The 19,196-nt window shown below is 51.2% G+C and overlaps 1 protein-coding gene across 1 annotated transcript in view; it reads right to left on the bottom strand.

Annotated features, from left to right (window-relative positions):
* Window positions 1-19,196, bottom strand: part of SELENOO (selenoprotein O) — a 20,657-nt gene extending 1,461 nt beyond the window's left edge. The window contains exons 1-6 of the mRNA XM_061124276.1: window positions 18,406-19,196; window positions 7,748-7,951; window positions 6,730-6,910; window positions 5,153-5,283; window positions 4,539-4,819; window positions 177-327 (exon numbers count right to left, since the gene is read on the bottom strand). Coding sequence (XP_060980259.1) covers window positions 177-327; window positions 4,539-4,819; window positions 5,153-5,283; window positions 6,730-6,910; window positions 7,748-7,951; window positions 18,406-18,974 — 1,517 coding nt within the window. The 5' untranslated portion in view covers window positions 18,975-19,196. The remainder of the gene's footprint in view (window positions 1-176; window positions 328-4,538; window positions 4,820-5,152; window positions 5,284-6,729; window positions 6,911-7,747; window positions 7,952-18,405) is intronic.

A 19,196-nucleotide genomic window follows, 5' to 3' on the forward strand; every position in this document is an offset into this window, starting at 1 on the left:
CACCATGCCCCAGCCTGTGCCGCCTGGTCCCCCATTCCAGCATCAGCATCACGCCCTTTCCTCTGACTGGTGGGCCTCAGGGCTACAAAGCCAGAATCTGACCACCCATGGCTTTGTTCTAAATAGTCCTCCCTTTCTGGAAACAAATTCCCGGGAAGCAAGACCCAAGGACCCACCGGGGATCCATCTGGGGTCGGAAGGCGAGCCTCAGCTCCTCCAGGGAGGCACACTGTGCAGTCAGCGCGGCCAGGAACTCATCCAGGTCTGGGGACTCAGGCGCGGCTGGGAAGGAGCTCAGCAGGTAGAAAGAGTTTGTGAAGTCAGCCCCTAGAACACAAAGCTGCTCAGGGCGCAGCCCCGTCACCAGATGACCACACGGTTCATCCAGCACATGTGTGTGGAGCCCTGCTGGGCGTCAGGCCAGGGGTTCCTGACCCCCCCCACCCTGAGCCTGTTCTCAGTGCCCCCAGCTCGGTCCCCACTCTGAACCTGACAAGTCACTCAGTCTCCCAAGGCCTCCAAGCCCAGTTTCTTCATCGGTGACCTGAATAAACAGTCCAGGCACCGAGGCCGGCCCTGGCTGCCGTTGCTGTCAGCGCCTTCAGCACTGCACGCTCTGGGAGCTGCAAGGTTGAGATAGCAGAGGACCTGAGATAACAGGCGTGTTGTGTGACGTCCTTGGCCTGGCTGGCTACATCAGTGTCACCATAACCCCTAAGGAAATGGCCAAAACCAGACAGAAGAGGAAATGAGTGGGGAACCAGAATGGGGTACACAAAAAACCACCTAAACACAAGCGTGGTGACAGAAAATAAGGGACAAAAATGGTGAAAGACAGAAAACAACAAAGCAGCATAAATTCTTATCTGTAGTTAACTTTTAAAGTAAATGGACCAGGGACTTCCCTGGTCCAGTGGTTAGCACTGTGCTTTTAATGCCAAGGGCATGGGATCAACCCCTGGTTCAGGAACTAAGATCTTGAGAGGACTGCCCCCCCCCCCCCCAAAGTAAATGGATTAATGTCACTATTCAAAGAGCAAAGACCAGCAGAATGGATAAAAAACACGATCCAATGACAGTAAGATACTGAAGACGCTTAAGTTGAAAGCAAAAAGATGGAAAAAATATCCCACACAAATAGTAACCTAAGAAGTTGGGTGGCTATGCTGACACCAGAAAGTAGACTTTATGTAAGCACTTGACAGAGAGGAGCCTTAGATGTGGGTCAGTCAGTTCAGCAAGAAGACACAATAGTCAAGCAAGAGCCCCCAACACAGAAAGCAAACACTCCTAAAACTGAAGGGAAACGCTTCTTGGCTGTGCGGGGCCGTCCCTGCGGTTTGGGGGGCTTCTCTGGTTGGGCAAGGGCATAGTTGTGCAAGGGGCCGTCCCTGTGGTTTGGGGGGCTTTTCTGGTTGGGCAAGGGTGTAGTTGTGCAAGGGGCCGTCCCTGCGGTTTGGGGGGCTTCTCTGGTTGGGCAAGGGCGTAGTTGTCCTGCGGCATGTGAGATCTTAGTTTCCCGACAAAGGATCAAACCCACGACCCCTGCGTTGGAAGGCAGGTTCTTAACCACTGGGCCACCGGAGAAGTTCCTGAATACGTGTTAAAGAAACTGTACTCCAATTAACAACAACAAGAAACAGCTGAAGGGCAGAGTCTAGCAGTTTTGTAGGAGCTGGGGTACCAACGCCTGACCCCTGGACAGAAGGTCAGCAGGGAAACAGCGAACACCAAGCACGGTGCCCCACACAAGCCCTCAGCCACACGTTCTCCAGGACAGACCGTGCGTCAGGCCATGAAACTAGTGTCAGTACCCTGAGAACACTGGTGTGTTCTGCAACCACAATGGAAAGAAGCTAGAAGTCACAAATGGAAATTAGAAGGCGAGATGGTTGGATGGCACCATTGACTCAATGGACCTGAGTTTGAGCAAACTGGGACAGGGAAGCCTGGCTTGCTGCAGTCCATGGGGTTGCAAAGAGTCAGACACAATTTAGCAACTGAATAACAATGTTAAAATTAATCAACTACTGGGTCTAAAAAGAAATCACAAGGGAAATCAGAAAACACTTGGAGGTATGAATCAAAAGCAGCAGTGCTCAGAGGGAAGTTTATCCTTATGTATGTCTGAACTAAAAGAACAGCGCTGTCATTACCAGAAAAAAACTGTAACTGTGTGTGGTGATCATTTCCCGCTGCATGTATAGTCATGGTGCACACCTGAGACTTGTAAGATGCTGCACATCAGTTACTTCTCAATAAAAACATTTCAAATCAATAACCTGATCTTATACCTAAGGAACTAGAAAAAGAACAAATAAGACCAAACTTCACAGAAAGGAAGATGAAAGCAGAGATACATAGAGAACAAAAGTGAGAGAATGAGACCAAAATTGGTTCTTCGAAAAGATCAGTAAAATTGACAAAATTTTAGCTAAAACAATAAAGAAAAAATTGACTTTATTGACTACACCAAAACCTTTGACTGTGTGGATCACAATAAACTGGAAAATTCTTAAAGAGGTGGGAATACCAGACCACCTAATCTGCCTCCTATGAAATGTATGTAGGTCAGGAAGCAACAGTTAGAATGGGACATGGAACAACAGATTGGTTCCAAATTGGAACCAGTCAAGGCTGTATATTGTCACCCTGTTTATTTAACTTTTATGCAGAGTACATCATATGAAATGCTGGACTGGATGAAGCACAGGCTGGAATCAAGATTGCCAGGAGAAATATCAATAACCTCAGATATACAGAGGACACCACCCTTATGGCAGAAAGTGAAGAGGAACTGAAGAGCCTCTTGATGAAAGTGAAAGAGGAGAGTGAAAAAGTTGGCTTAACACTCAACATTCAAAAAGCTAAGATCATGGCATCTGGTCCCATCACTTCATGGCAAATAGATGGGGAAACAGTGCAAACAATGAGATACTTTATTTTGGGGGGCTCTGAAATTACTGCAGATGGTGATTGCAGCCATGAAATTAAAAGACGCTTGCTCCCTGGAAGAAAAGCTATGACCAACCTAGACAGCATATTAAAAAGCAGAGACACTACTTTGCCAACAAAGGTCCGTCTAGTCAAAGCTGTGGTTTTTCCAGTAGTCATGTATGGATGTGAGAGCTGGACCATAAAGAAGTCTGAGTAATGAAGAATTGATGCTTTTGAACTGTGGTGTTGGAGAAGACTCTTGAGACTCCCTTAGATTGCAAGGAGATCAAACCAGTCAATCCTAAAGGAAATCAGTCCTGAATATTCATTGGAAGGACTGATGCTGAAGCTGAAGCTGCGAAGAACTGACTCATTAGAAAAGACCCCGATGCAGGGAAAGACTGAAGGCAGGAGGAGAAGGGGATGACAGAGGATGAGATGGTTGGATGGCATCACCGACTCAACTGTTGTGAATTTGAGCAAGCTTTGGGAGTTGGTGATGGACAGGGAGGCCTGGCGTGCTGCAGTCCATGGGGTCGCAAAGAGTTGGACATGACTGAGCGACTGAACTGAACTGACTGAAAACAATAAAAAAAAAAAGTAACAGTGAGGATATCACTACTGATTAGACAGAAATAAAAGACTAAGAGGACACTATGAATACTAATTCAGATAACTTAAATGACAGATTCCTAAGAACATAAATTACCAAAACTGACTCAGGAAGAAACAGAAAATCTCAGTAGGCCCACAGCGAGTAAAGAGACTGTGAACTTCCCGACACAGGAGATGTCAGGACCAGAGGGCTTCACGGTTAATGCTACCCAACTTTTTTTTTTTTTTCTACCGATCGTTTAAAGAAGAGTTAACACCAATCCTTAGATTCTTCTAAAAAAATAGGAGGAAACATTTTCTAACTCATTTCATGAAACCAGCACTGTCTCGATACCAAAGCCAAACAAAGGTACCGTGAGAAAAGAAAGCCACAGACCAGTATCCCTTGTAAGTACAGACGTAAGAAACCTCAGCAAAATACCAGAAGACCATGTAGGGTTTACCCCAGAATGCAAGGGGTGTCTGTGTGTCCCCTCCCAGATTCATAGCTGGAGACCCAAACCTCAGGGGGACGGTGTCTGGAGACAGGGCCTTTGGGAGGCAGGGATGAGGCTGCAGCCCTTCTAGTGGCTCCGTGCTCCTGTGAGGACGCAACCAGCAGATGGCATCCCAAGGCTGGACGTCCAGCCTCCAGGCTGTGAGAAGCAGTTTAAACCGCGGCAGGATACGGACAAAGAAGTAAAACCACGTGGTCACCTCGACTGACGCACAGTGTGAGAGCAGCAGCAGTGGACAGAAGGGCGTGTGCTCTACTGAGAGGAGTCACGTGTGAACTGGCCCATGGCTCATGGCACGCTTGCGTGAAAGATGCTTTCCCCAAGGGCAGGAACAGCAAACGGCGCCTGGCTGGCCACTTCTGCGGGGCAGCACTGGGCCTCCAAGCCGGATTGGCCAGGAAGTCACACATGCCCTGCAAAGGCAGTCCCGGAGGACGGGAGACGGGGACCCAGACAGCTGCGGCTCGTGAGCAACCCGCCCCTGCTCACCGGTCAGGTGCATGGTCTCCAGGAGCTGGGCCACCAGGGCGCCATCCCCCTCCTGCTCAGTCTGCACGAGGCCCAGCTTCCGGCGCATCTTCTGCAGGTAGTGCCGGCCGAACTCGGCGTCGAACTCGTCCGCCAGGATGGCCTCGGCCAGCTCGAGGGGCAGCGCGGGGTCCAGGGCCTCGGCCAGCTTCTGCAGGTTCCACTTGCACACCTCGGGCTGCTTGCTGTACGCGTAGCGCCCGGCAGTGTCGGAGGCGTTGCACACGTGATCAGGGTCGTACCTGCCACACGGGCAAGAGTGGGGTGGTGCCTAAAGGGACCCATCGAGGGACCAGGTGGACACCACTGTCCTGCCCTGTCCCACGGGGCCCTGCAGCCTCACCTGCCCCTTTCAGCCCACTTTCCACCCAAGAGCAGAGGGTGCTGGTTAAATGTGTCTGTGCTAAAGCCCGCTGGGGGATTCCTGCTCTGGGAGTGACCAGGCCTTGCTGAGAATCAAACATGAACAAAACCTTCACCGAAGCAGCCATGCTGGCCTGTGATGGCCGTTGCCCTGGGATGCCTGCGCTGATGTGGGCCTCCCCGGTGGCCCCGGCGGGCAGCGGGACGCCCACCTGTCCAGGAACCCGAAGGGCCCGTAGTCGATGGTGAGCCCCACGATGCTCATGTTGTCTGTGTTGAGCACGCCGTGGCAGAAGCCCACGCACTGCCACGCAGCCACCAGCCGGGCCGTGCGCCGAGTCACCTGCAACGGGACGCCGCGTCTACTCCCTTGGCCCGGCCCCTCCCTGGGCCACCGGTGCCCGCGGGGCCGGTCTCGCACCGCGCGACGCCCGGGGGCCTGCCCAGCGTCCCAGCCTGACTTGGGGAGAACGCCCGAGGACATGTGAGAAGGAAACCCCCCACCACACCACCGTCTCTTATATACTCACTATTCTGGCTTTTACCCAAACCAGAGACATCAGGGAACCCTGACATTCTCACGACACAGGCCCCCACGTGGGATGACCATGTCGGAAGAAGGAAGCAAGTCACCACATTATCAGGCAAACCCGCCCCAGGTCCCGCCTCACCCAGGGCTGCAGGGGACGAGGCTCCACCAGCCCACCTTGGCGGCCGGGAAGAGCATCGGCCCTGCTGCCCCGCACCCAGCCGGAGGGGAGCACCAGCCCTGCCGCCCCGCACCCAGCTGGGGGGAGCATCAGCCCTGCCGCCCTGCACCCAGCTGGGGGGAGCATCAGCCCTGCCGCCCCGAACCCAGCTGGGGGAAGCATCAGCCCTGCCGCCCTGCGCCCAGCCGGGGGGGGGGGGGGGGGGGGCACCGGCCCTGCCGCCCCGCACCCAGCCAGTGAGGGGAGCATCGGCCCTGCAGCCCCGCACCCAGCCGGGGGGAGCCCTGTGAGCCGCAGGTGCACCAGAGAGCCCGTGGCCCCCCGAGCAGCCCACATGCAGTGCACCTTCTGAGGCCGCGGGCGCTGCCTGCGTGGGACGGTACCACGCTTGGCTTCACTGACCAAGAGACCAGGCTCAGAGTGGGGGAGACCCAGGCCACCACCATGGTGTGAGCTGAGCCTCAAGTCTCCCTGGCACTGCCCATGTGACAGATAGGAAGAAACTGTGGCTGAAGGGGGGTCTGGGGAGGGACCAGACCTCCCCAGCGTGTCTCTGCACATGGTCCCCAGGGTGCAGGTGGGGCCCGACAAGCGCTGCTTTGGGCCCACTTCTGGGGCACAGTGTCAGCTAAGAGCCTTCAGCCCTCAGGAAGACCCCCAGCCCTGCCGCCTCCACGCCATGGGCTGAGGCTGCACCCCTCCCACTGTGGCCACCGCCGGGGATGCCTGCACGGCCCCTGGGGAGGGACCATATCTGAGAGTTCTGGGGTGCATTCAGCCCTGAGCCAGGAAAGTCAGCATGTCCCCCAAATCAAGAGGCTTAGGGGTGTGTGGTGGGGGCCACTGTGCGCACAGGCCCCATGCGGAAGACCCAACACCTGCCAGCCCTGACTCCCCCCCAGATCTCTGCACAGCTCCTTGAGGCTGCTCAAGTGGGGGTCCATCCCAGGACCCTGACCCTCAGCATCTGAGAAGCTAGCCCTGGACCAAGCCAGTGGGTGGTGATGGGGGTTTGGGATAGGAGGGGACTCAGAGGGCAGGACACCCAGCGCCCACCCTCGGGGGACGGCCCCGCTGACCTCCCGGAAGAAGGCGGCGTGTCTCTGCACAGGGTCCCCAGGGTGAGCGGCCTGGATCTCGGGGTAGAAGGTACTGATGACGTAGTCGAGCATCTGCAGCCGGATGTCGTCCCTCCCCACGCTAGGGCCCGCGCGACCCGTGTTCTCGTCTCTGGGTTTGAAGATCTCAAACGATCCGAACCTGCAGGGGAGACCCACGTTGGCAGCCAGTTAAATGTGACGCCGCCCCTCCTGAGTGAAGCGGGAAGGGGGTTGCTGGCAGCGTTCGTGGCCAGAGCAGGGGCAGGCAGGGGACAAACCATACAAACACGGCTGATCTTCAGGGACACAGGCTGATATGGGGCGCCTCCCAGGGCATGTGGGGCAGGACGGCCACGGCCACCCTGCAGGGATGAGGGGATCCGTGCTGTCTCTCATGGAGGGAGGCGGCCTGTACTGGGGTGAGCTGGGGTCAGCAGTGGGGCACTTACACCCCCAGGGGACGGGGCAACGTCCAGAGTCATGTTTGCTGATCATACGGGCCGAACGCCAGCAGTTCGTGGGTGGAGGCCAGGGGTGTTGCCCGACTGCCTACGTGACACAGACCAGCCCTCAGCAGACCGTATGGTCCAGACACGGCTACCACGGCCGAAACAGGCCCAATATGGGCCCGGCGCCTCCACCCCAGAGACAAAGGCGAAGCCGGAGACAGCTGAGCCATGCGGTCAGCTGAGTCCCCTGATCCCCGAGACCGCCACAGCCGCCTCCTGGCGACTGGCTGTGGGTGGCTGGTACCGAATGCTCGATTCCAGGCAGCTTGGTGACCAAGGACTCACAGGCCCCCGGCAGCAGGAGGCCTCCAGTCGGCGGACGGGGCACTGGGAGCGGGCGTGCTGGGCGTCACGGCCACCCGCCCAGCGACGCAGGTGAGGCCGTTTTCCCGGCGCGCCTGACGCAGCCCCCGGTCACAGACCCCAGGTCGTGGCCCCGGGCTCACTGCCCAGCCCCTGGCCTGGGGACGTGAGTGTGCGGGCCTCACCTGAGGAACGTGGGGGCCAGGCGCAGCACCACGGCGCATGGCTCGGGCCGGGGGTTCCCGTCGTAGAAGACGTCACGCACGACGGTGGACTGGGACGTGACGCAGGCGCCGGCCCGCGTGGTGGGGACGCCCAGGTGGAACATGGCCTCGCTGCACAGGAACTCGCGGATGCTGGAGCGCAGCACCTTGCGGCCGTCGGCCTGTCTGGGGTCAAGCGCAGAGGTCACTGCCGGGCACGGTGATGTGGGCGCAGCCGCAGGCTGAAGGGCCGGGAAAGCCACTGCCGGCTTCTCAAAACCAGCCCCCGAGCAGCTCTGACGTCGTAGGACGTGTCCGTTTCGAATGACCCCAGGTGCTATGCCCCTAATGTCCTGAAGGTCTCGATCCACAGCACGGGTGTCCAGCCTGCCGTGGGAGCCGAGTCCACAGGGAGAGCCATCCCTTGGGTCACACGCACACTTATAACTCTACAGTTCTGTTCCTAAGAATTTACTTTGTAAAAAACACAACAACACAGACACAGCACTGTCTGCAGCAGCGGGAGGACTTCAGCCCACCTTGGGCAGCTCCAAATGACTCAGACGTTCTCTTACCCTAAACTGACATTACTATTATCTTAAATAGACTTTACTTTCCTAGGCAGTGTTAGGTTCTCAGCAAAACCGACCAGAAGGCAGAGATTTCTCATATATCCCCCACCACACACACACACAGCCTCCCCCAGCATCAACATTCCTACCAGACAGAACATCTGTCAGTGAACCCACGCTGACATGTCACCATCCCCCAGAGCCCATGTTTATTTCACATCAGGGTTCACCCTTGGTGTTACCCATCCTGTGGGTCTGGACAACTGCCCGGACAGGGATCCACCATGACTACAGGGTCACACAGAGACGTTTCACTGCCCAAAGTCCTCTGTGCTCCACCGAGCCGTCTCTCACCTCCCAACCCCTGGTCTTGTTACTGTCTCCAGAGCTTTGCCTTTTCCAGAATGTCATACTGTCACACTGTGTGACCTTTTCAGATTAACTTTCTTCACTTACTGATATGCATCCAAGTTTCCAACATGTTTTTTTTTTTATGGCTTGATGGCTCATTTCTTTTTTTTTTTTTTCCTATTCTTTTGCTGAATAATATTCCATTGTCTGGATGGGCCATGTTTTATCTATTCACCTTGAAGGATATCTTGGTGGCTTCCAAGTTTTGGAAATTAGGAATACAGTTGCTGTGAACATCCTTATACAGAGTTCCATGTGGACATGTTTGTAACTCCTTTGGGTAAATACTAAGTCGTATGATTGCTGGATCATATGGTGACAATAATATTTGGCTTGGTAAGAAACCACCACAGTCTTCCCAAGCAGCTGGACCATTCTGCATTCCAGCAGCGATGAATGTGCTTTCCTGTTGCTCCACGTCCTTGCTAGCATTTCGTGTTGGCAGTGTCCTGCAGTTTGGCTGTTCTCATGGGTGTAGTGGTGTCTCACCGTTTTAATTTGCATTTTCCCGATGACACATGATGTGAAATATCTTTCCATGGGCTTATATGCCATCTCTGTATCTTCTTTGGGGAGGTGTCTAACAAAGTCTTTGACCCCATTTTAAAATCAGTTTGTTTTCTTATTCTTGAGTTTTGAGAGTTCTTTGTATGTTTTGGAGAACGGACGTTTTTATCAGACGTGTCTTTAACAGAGACTTTCTCCCCGTCTGTGGCTTGTCATTCTCCTGACACTTTCACACAAGTTTTACATTTGATAAAGTCCAGCCTATCATTTCTTTCATGGATTCTGTGTTGTATCTAAAAAGTCATTTCCATACCTGAGGTCATTCAGATTTTCTGTTTTGTCTTCTAGGAGTTTTACAGTTTTGCATTTTGTGTGTAGGTTGGTCATCCATTCTCAGTTAATTTTTGTAGAGGGTGTCAGGTCTGTGTCTAGATTCATTTTTTTTTTTTTTTTTAATGTGGACGTCCAGTTGTTCCAGTTCAGTTCAGTCGCTCAGTCATGTCCAACTCTTTGCGACCCCATGAACTGCAGCATGCCAGGCCTCCCTGTCCATCACCAACTCCCAGAGTCCACCCAAACCCATGTCCATTGTGTCAGTGATGCCATACAACCATCTCATCCTCTGTCATCCCCTTCTCCTCCTGCCCTCAATCTTTGCCAGCATCAGGGTCTTTTCAAATGAGTCAGTTCTTCCCATCAGGTGGCCAAAGTATTGGAGTTTCAGCTTCAAAATCAGTCCTACCAATGAACACCCAGGACTGATTTCCCTTAGGATGGACTGGTTCTATCTCCTTGCAGTCCAAGGGACTCTCAAGAGTCTTCTCCAACACCGTAGTTCAAAAGCATCCATTTTTCGGCATGCAGCTTTTTTTATAGTCCAACTCTCACATCCATACATGACCACTGGAAAAACCATAGGCTTGACTAGACAGACCTTTGTTGGCAAAGTAATGTCTCTGTTTTTTTAATATGCTGTCTAGGTTGGTCATAACTTTCCTTCCAAGGAGTAAGTGCCTTTTAATTTCATGGCTGCAGTCACCATCTGCAATGACTCTGGAGCCCAGAAAAATAAAGTCAGCCATGTTTCCCCATCTATTTGCCATGATCTTAGTTTTCTGAATGTTGAGCTTTAAGCCAACTTTTTCACTCTCCTCTTTCATTTTCATCAAGAGGCTCTTCAGTTCCTCTTCGCCTTCTGCCATAAGGGTAGTGTGATCTGCATATCTGAGGTTATTGATATTTCTCCTAACAATCTTGATTCCAGCTGTGCTTCATCCAGTCCAGTGTTTCTCATGATGTACTCTGCATTTAAGTTAAATAAGCAGGGTGACAATATACAGCCTTGACATACTCCTTTTCCTATTTGGAACCAGTCTGTTGTTCCATGTTCAGTTCTAACTGTTGCTTCCTGACCTGCATATGGGTTTCTCAAGAGGCATGTCAGGTAATCTGGTATTCCCATCTCTTTCAGAATTTTCCACAGTTTACTGTGATCCACACAGTCAAAGGCTTTGGCATAGTCAATAAAGCAGAACTAGATGTTTTTCTGGAACTCTCTTGCTTTTTCGATGATCCAGCAGATGCTGGCAATTTGATCTCTGGTTCCTCTGCCTTTTCTAAAACCAGCTTGAACATCTGGAAGTTCACGGTTCACGTCTTGCTGACGTCTGGCTCGGAGAATTTTAAGCACTACTTTACTACAGTGTGAGATGGGTGCAATTTTGCGGTAGTTTGAGCATTCTTTGGCATTGCCTTTCTTTGGGATTGGGAAGTTGTTCCAGTACAATGTGTTGAAAATATCATTGCTCCATTGGATTGCCTTTGCTCCTTTGTCAAAGATCCATGTTTATTCGGGTCTATTTCTTGGCTCTTTGTTCTGTTCCACTGATCTATCCATTCTTTGGCCAAAACCACACCCTCTTGATTACCACAGCTTTGTAGTCAGTCTTGAAGTGGGGGCAGTGCCAGTCCTGACTTTGTTCTTGTCCCTCAATATTGAGCTATTCTGGGGTTCTGCCTCGAAAAAAATTTTAGAATCATTTTGTCAATTTCTACAAGATAACTTGTTGAGACTTTGATTGGGGTTGCACTGAATCTATAGATTGAGTTGGGAAGAACCAACATCTTGGCAATATTAAATCTTCCTATCCATGAACCTGGAATATCTTTACACTGATTTATTTGTTTTTTTTATCAGTCTTGTAGTTTTCCTCATAGCGATCTTTTGTTAGATTCACACCTAAGTATTTCATTTTTAGGAATGTTAAGGGAAACAGTGTTTTTAATTTCAAATTCCACTTGTCATTGCTTGGCTGTAGTACAGTATCCTGCAATATTATAACTGCTCTGAGCTCATTTTGGTCCATTCTTTGAGATTTTCTACATAGATGTCCATTTGCAAACAAGAACGGTTTTTCTTTCTTTCATCTCAGTGTGTATGCCTTTGATTTTCTTGCCTTGATGCATTAGCTAGGACCTCCAGGGATGCTGAGAAGCAACGGAGAGATGGAACATCTTTGCCTTGTTTCTAGTGGGAAAGCTCTGAGGTTCTCATGATGAAGAAGATTTAGCTAGAGGTTTTCTGTAGATACTCTATTAAGTTGAGGAAGTTCTTCTCTATTTCTGATTTATCATGAAGTGTTAGATTCTGTCAAATGCCTTTTTTGCTTCAACTAATATATGATTTTCCTTTTTTAGCCTGTTGATCTGATGGATCACATTGATTGATTTTTGAATGCTGAACCAGCCCTGCATACTTGGAATAAATCCATTTGGTGGTGATATATAATTCTTTTCATACACTGTTGAATTTGATTTGCTAATGTTTTGTTGAGGAATTCTTTGTGTTCATGAGTGATTTTGGTCTATAGTTTTCTTGCATTGCCTTTGTCTAGATCTGGTATCAGGGCAATGCTGGACTCAGACAAGTCAGGGAGCAGTTCCTCCGCTTCCATTCTCTGAAAAGAGTGGCATAATTTTGTCCTTCAACGTTTGGCAGAATTTGCCATTGAGCTCACCTGGGCCTGATGCTTTCTGATTTGGAAGGCTACTAATTGACTCAATTTCTTTAATACATACAGGCCTATTCAGATCGTCTATTCTTTAATATATACAGGCCTATTCAGATTGTCTATTTTTTCTTGAGTTTTGGCAAATTTTGTTTTTCAAGGAATTGGTCCTTTTCATCTAGGCTAGCAAATTTGTGAACATAGTACTGTTTGAAGTATTTTAATTATGCTTTTAATGTCTATATGAATTGTATGATCTTCACTCTTTGATTTCTGGTATTAGTAATTGCGTCCTTTCTTTCCTCGTTAGCCTGGCTAGAGGTGTATTGATTTTATATATGTTTTCAAAGAAAAAGCTTCTTGTTTCACTGATTTCTCCTCTATTATTTCCTATTTCAATTTCATTGATTTCTGCTCTAATTTTCCTTCTTCTTGTTTACTTTGGAGAGCAGCTATGCTCACCACTATACTACCAACACACACTTTTTTTTGTTTTTGCTTACTTTGGATTGGATTTGCTCTTTGTAGTTTCCTCAGTGGAAGCTTAAATATTGGTTTTAGATCTCTTTTCTTTACTAACATATGCACTCACTACTATAAATTCCCTTCAAAGCACTGCTTTTACTGTACCCCACACACTTGATATTTTCACTTCCATTTAGTTCAAAACATCTAAAAATTTCTCTTGGGATGGTGGCTCAGATGGTAAAGAATCTGCCTGCAATGCTGGAGACTCGGGTTCGATCCCTGGGTTGGGAAGATCCTCTAGAGAAGGGAATGGCTACCTACTCCAGTATTCTTGCCTGGAGAATTCCACAGACAGAGGAGCCTGGTGGGTTACAGTCCATGGACTTGTAAAGAGTCAGACATGACTGAAGCAACTAACACACATCATTTAGAAGTATGTTGCATAATCTCCAAGAATTTGGGGGTTTCTAGTGATCTGTTATCAATTTCTAGTTTGATTCCATTGTGGCCTGAGAATAGACACTGTATAATTTCTATTTTTTAAAATTTGTTAAGGTGTGTTTTATGGCCTAGAATGTGATTTATCTGGATAAATGTTCCATGTGGGCCCATATGTATTCTGTTGTTAGATGAAGTAGGCCTAGATGTTAATTATATCCAGTTGATCGATGGTGTTAATTGAGCTCAAAAGTGTTCTTACCAATTTTCTGCCTGTTGGCTCTGTCCATTTCTGATAGAGGGGTGTTGAAGTCTCAACTATGATAGTGGATTCCTCTATGCCTCTCTGAAGTTGTCAGTTGGCACTCTGATGCTGCTGTTTGACACATAAACCTTAAGGATGGGCTTCCCTGATAGCTCAGTTGGTAAAGAATCTGCCTGCAATGCAGGAGACCCTGGTTTGATCCCTGGGTCAGGGAGATCCGCTGGAGAAGGGATAGACTACCCACTCTAATATTCTTGGGTTTCCCTTGTGACTCAGCTGGTAAAAGAATCTGCCTGCAATGCGGGAGACCTGGGTTCGATCCCTGGGTTGGGAAGATCCTCTGGAGAAGGGAAAGTCTACCCACTCCAGTATTCTGGCCTGGAGAATTCCATGGACTGTATTGTCCATGGGGTCGCGAAGAGTTGGACACGACTAAGCGAGTTTCACTCACTCAGTCACTCACCTTAAGGACTGTTCTGCCTTGTTGGCCCCTTCATTTTGTCACGCCCCTCTTTATCCCTAATAACTTTCCTTACTCCAAAGTCCACTCTTTCTGGAATTAATATGGCTACCCCTGCTTGTTTTTGGATTGGTGTTAGCATGGTACACTAGTATCCATTTACTTTTAATCTACATGTCTTCATATTTAAAGTGGATTTCTTATGGACAACATATAGAACCGTTTTTTTTTCCTTTCTTTTAGGACCTTTTTTTTTTTTTATTAACAGTATCCTGTGTTTTAATTAGTGCGTTTAGACCAAAGTGTTTTTCTTTCCTTTCACTCTTCCCCCACCCCCCCATCTTTTGTGGTTTTAATTGAGCATTTTGTGATTCTGTTTTCTCCTTTTTCACTAGTTCTCTCCTGGCATATCAATAATACTTTTTTGTGCGTTTTGTTTGTTTTTTTACCCTAAAAAATGGTTGCCCTGGAGTTTGTAATACACATTCACAACTAATCCAAGTCTACTTTCAAGTACCATTATACTACTCCATGGGTAGTATGAGTGCTTTATAATAGCGAAATAATCCCAACCTCTTCCTCCCATCCCTTATTCCATGTGGTGTCATTAATCTCACTTACACATAATCAAATGCATTGTTTCTGCTATTTTAAACTATTACCTGTTACACAGTTACCATGAAAAGCAGAGGCGTCACTCTACATTCACTTCCTTCTCCTGTGCTCGTCCTTTGATTATGTTGATTCAAGCTCCTGACCTGTATCATTTTCATTCTCTGCAAAGAACATCTTTCAACATTTTTTGCAAAACAGATCTAATGGTAACAATTCCCCTTACTTTTTGAGGCAGTCTGTGTCTCCTTCACTGCTGAAGGATAGTTTCACAAGGCACATAATCCTAGATGGGTGAGTTTTTTCTCTTACTCCACTTTACTCTGCTTGCCTGGCTTTTGAGAAGTCAGCTGTCATTCTAATCTCTGCTCTGCTGTAGGTGAAGTGTTTCCTTCCTCTAGCTTTTTTCACTTTTTTCCTTTATTTTTGCTTGTCTGTAGTTTGAAAATTATAAGCCTAGGTGTTTTTTTTTTTTTTCTGTTAGGGGGGGCAGGTAGACATTTATCTTGCTTGGTGTACCCTGAGCTTCTTGTATCTGTTTGGCATCTGGTATTAATTTGGAGAAATTCTCAGTCACTACATTAAATATTTCTTTTGTCCCTTTTTCTCTTTCTCTCCTGGTATTCCTATGACATGCTACTTCTTTTGCAGCTGTCCTGCAGTTCTTCAAATAGCATTTGGGCTTTTTCCATTTTTTTCTTTTTGCTTTGCATCTTTGTAGGTTTCTCCTGAGATATACTCAAGCTCAGAGACTTTTCCTCATCTGTGTCCAGTCTAGTAATATGTCCATCATAGGCATTCTTCATTTTTGTTAGTGTTTTTACTAGAAATCTCTAGCATTTCCTTCTGGTCTTTCTCAGAATTTCCATCTCTCTGCTCACATTGCTTATCTGTTCCTGCATGCTGCCTACTTTATCGATTAGCGCCTTTGACATATTAATCACAGTTATGTCAAGTCTTTGGTCTGATAGTTCCAACACCTCTGCCATGTCTGAGGCTAATTCTGATGCTGGCCCTGTCGCTTGCAACTGTGTTTCCTGCCTTTTAGTATGTTTTTTAATTTTTTCTTGATAGCCAGGAATGATGTTTGGGGCAAAAAGAACAGCTATAAACAGGCCTCTGTGATGTGGTGGTGGGTTTCAGGTACTGGGTGGAGGCCTCAGCCTGTCAGTGAACCTGGGTCTCTGGACTGAGAACATTCACATGGGCTTTTCAGTCTCCTCTCCGCCAGAGGCTGGAACTGGGCACTTCCCCTTCCCCGCTTAGGCTCTGAGAAGACCCCAGCAGGTCAGCCTCGGGTTAATTAGCTCCCCGAGGCAGGCTTGCTAAGAACACGGTGCTCCTGTGAACTTGAAATGGCTTCATTTCCCCACTCCTGCCAGAAGCACAAAGGGGTTTTCCACCAGCATTCACTGTGAGGACCTAGTAGAGCTCCAGGAGGTAAAACTCACCAAGGTGCAGGGGCCCTTGGGGTTTTAACTGGCTTGTCCACACTGAGCCTCCAGCAAATCATCATTCGCAGTGCAAGAGTCCCTGGAGACTCCTGCTCTGGTGACGCGCAATTCTCTGTCTTTGCTTGTCTCTCCAGTCGGGGCAGGGGTGGCGGGTGGGCAGTGATTTTCCCTCTCACCTCGCTTTTCTTGCAGATCTAAGAAAACTTGTTGATTTTTCAGTTTTTTCAGCTTTTCACCCATTAGGACAGAGTGACGATATCCAAAGTTTCTTACTCCATGTTTTTCTAAATTAAAGAAGGAAAGTCACAGCAGTGCATGAGGACAGCTAGCCTCCATGAGCCATGTCCTCAGGCCCCTCCTTGTAAGGTGAGGAGGCTGGACACCTCGACCTCCAAGAGCCCCCACCCATCAAGCAACCAAAACAAAGTGAGTTTGGATCTCTGCCCTTCAGAGTCGGGCCTGGTGCCCTGGCCTGGCCCAGGGCACGGAAGCGTCCGAGCACTCCCCCAGCAGGAAGGCACTTGAGACAACTTAGAAAATTCTCTAGGAATAAAAAAAAACTCTGGGCTCACTCCATCTCACCTGCCAAAGGACACAGATGCTGCATGAAGCTGCCTGGGATGCACCTCTACCCATGTCCTCTGCAGGGAAGAGGCCAGTATGAGTTTGAGGTGCTGGGGCATACGCCTAGAGTGGGACCAGAGGTCAGCAGAGACCTCCGTGGGCCTCCACACGGCGTGGGGACCACCTTGGCCTCCTGCCTCACCCTCACCTGGGAGGAGTTTATTCCAGGTGTGACTGACACCTCTAGAAACCAGGCCTGACAGTCACCCCAAGGCTGTCCGCACCTGCCTCTGGCTGGTGAGACTCAATACACAGCTGCATTCCACTCAGGCCCTTGTGGTCTGTAATCTGTCCTCAAATGTCACTCCACCCCCACCCTGGCCTATTCAGCAGGAAGCCAGCACTGCTTAAGCTAATTGTGGATCTGGTAAAAAAAGGATCCAGAAAACAGGCAGGCTACCTCCTTGTCCAGGGCGAGGCGCCCAAAGCAGAAACCAGAACCGTGTAACGACCGCACAGCAAGGGTACAGGGCCTTCCCTGACCCTGCCCGCCCAGAGCGCCAAGGACACACGCCAAGCTCTCCTGCACCTGCCGTCCTGAAACCCCAGCCCCCGTGGAGGCAAAGGCAAGAAGCCGCCTGTCCCTTCACCCCCAACTCACAACCGGGGATTCCAGCAGTTGCTGGCCTAACCCACTCACATCACTTCAGATGCTAGCCTCAAGTGTTGTTGAGGCTGGGGACCCCAGGAAACGTTGGGGATGGCAGGTGGGCACAAGTCTGCTAACAGGCAGACAGCCCCTTTCTTTTAAAGGACTTCAGGTCTGGAAACACGGACTTACAGTTCAAGTCTTCAAATATTAAAAGCAACTTCCAGCAGCATGTTACTCTCAAAAAAATTTTTTTAAAACAAAAACAAATGGTCAAAATGAACACATGAAGTTGAAAGCTGCTCATACAATATGCAAGCCCCAGAGTGAGACATTTACACATGATCCCAAGAGCAGAAATGCTTCCACCAGCTGCAGGTGCAAACAGCTCTGAGCAGGCTGTTCCAGGACCGTGGTGGGGGTGCCAGGCTGAACTCAGGATGTCGCAGACACAGAAATATTTGAAGACTGGGGTATGAGGAAGAACCTGAGGACCTGAGGTGGAGCTGCTACAGGGGGGGGGGGGGGTGGGCGGCGGGTTCAGTCCCTGACAGAGGGGAGGCAAGAGCTTGTGGGAGGGGCCAGACAACAGCACACCTTCAGAATGTCTTTGAATATAAAACTCCAAGTTAGGTGTAATTCTTCTGGCCATTCAACAAGCCCTTAACAACATGGGCGATGGATATGAACTTTTTCGTGTTAAAGAGCAGAACAGCCTGTCAGCCGCAGGCATACAGCTGAGGCGGGACAGCTGGGCACCCTGCCAGCTAGGGCTGTCAAGGTCTAGACCCAGGCCGGCAGCATGAGCCCCTGGAGGAGCACGGACAGCGCCCACCTCACTGCGCCCTCAGAGCAGGGCTGGCCCCAAGTAGTAAGTAGGCATACGCGGTGCTAAGTGTGTGGGAGGCAAGCCGACGGCCCGGTCAGCATTCAGACGAAGCCTTAAGCGCCGCAGCGCTGGCAGCCCCGCGGGGCACGCGGTAAACACGAGCGTGTCACGCGCAGGACTGGCTCCGAAGTCCGTGGGTCGTTTATCAGAACAGAGCACGGGCAGCGGCCAGCGCGGCGGGATCAGACGCTCAGCCCGACCCGAGAGGGCGCACAGCTCCCGGCCTCTCGTCAGAGCCTCGGGTCTCGGCTCGGGCGCGGCTGCCCAGCTCGCTCTACGGTCCCGGGCCACACGCCTCACCCCCGACCGCTCGGCGGATGCGCGGGCGCACCCCCAAACACACCTGGAGAAGGGCGTGGGCCCCGCGCCCTTGAGCTGCAGCTCCCAGCGCTCGCCGGCCTCGGTGCACACCTCGCCCAGGTACATGGCGGCGCCGTCGCCCAGCTGCCCCGCGAACTGGCCGAACTGGTGGCCGCAGTAGCAGTGCGCGGCGGGCTCGGCGCCCGGCAGCAGCGCGTTGCCGCTGAAGAAGAGCGCGGCCTCGGCCTCGCGCGCCTCGCGGGCGGCGGCGGCGGCGGGCGGCGCGCCCAGGCCCAGGAGCGCCAGCGCGGGCTCCGACAGCGCCACGACACGCGGCCGCCGCAGGGGCTCGGGCCGCGCGCGGCTGAAGCAGGCGCCGGGCACCGGCCGCGGCGCGGACGGGGCGCCCTCGGGACCGGGCGGCGGCGTCTCCACCGGCAGCGCGCGCAGGGCGCGGTTGTCGAAGCGCAGCCCGGCCAACCAGCGGGGCGCTGGCTCCATGGCGCCGGCCAACGCGGAGCAGCGGGCGGGCGGCGGACGGCGGCCGAGGGGCGGCGGCCGGGCGCGGGCGACCGCGAGCGAGTCCGCGAGCGCTGCGCGGAGCGCGGCCATCTGAAGCGCCTCAGCGGCGCCCTACAGGAAGTCCCGCTGCCCGGAAGGCCCGCCGCCCCGACAGGAAGTCCCGCTAGCCCCGGAAGCCCCGCCGCCCCGACAGGAAGTCCCGTCCCGGGCTCGCCTCCCGGGCCGCTCCTGACTGACTGGGACGCTATAGTCCGTGGGGTCGCACAGAGTCGGACACGCCTAGCTGAGCCGGACGCCCGCGGATGTCTGACT

Source organism: Dama dama, chromosome 22, assembly GCF_033118175.1.
Source record: "Dama dama isolate Ldn47 chromosome 22, ASM3311817v1, whole genome shotgun sequence".
Taxonomy (NCBI): domain Eukaryota; kingdom Metazoa; phylum Chordata; class Mammalia; order Artiodactyla; family Cervidae; genus Dama; species Dama dama.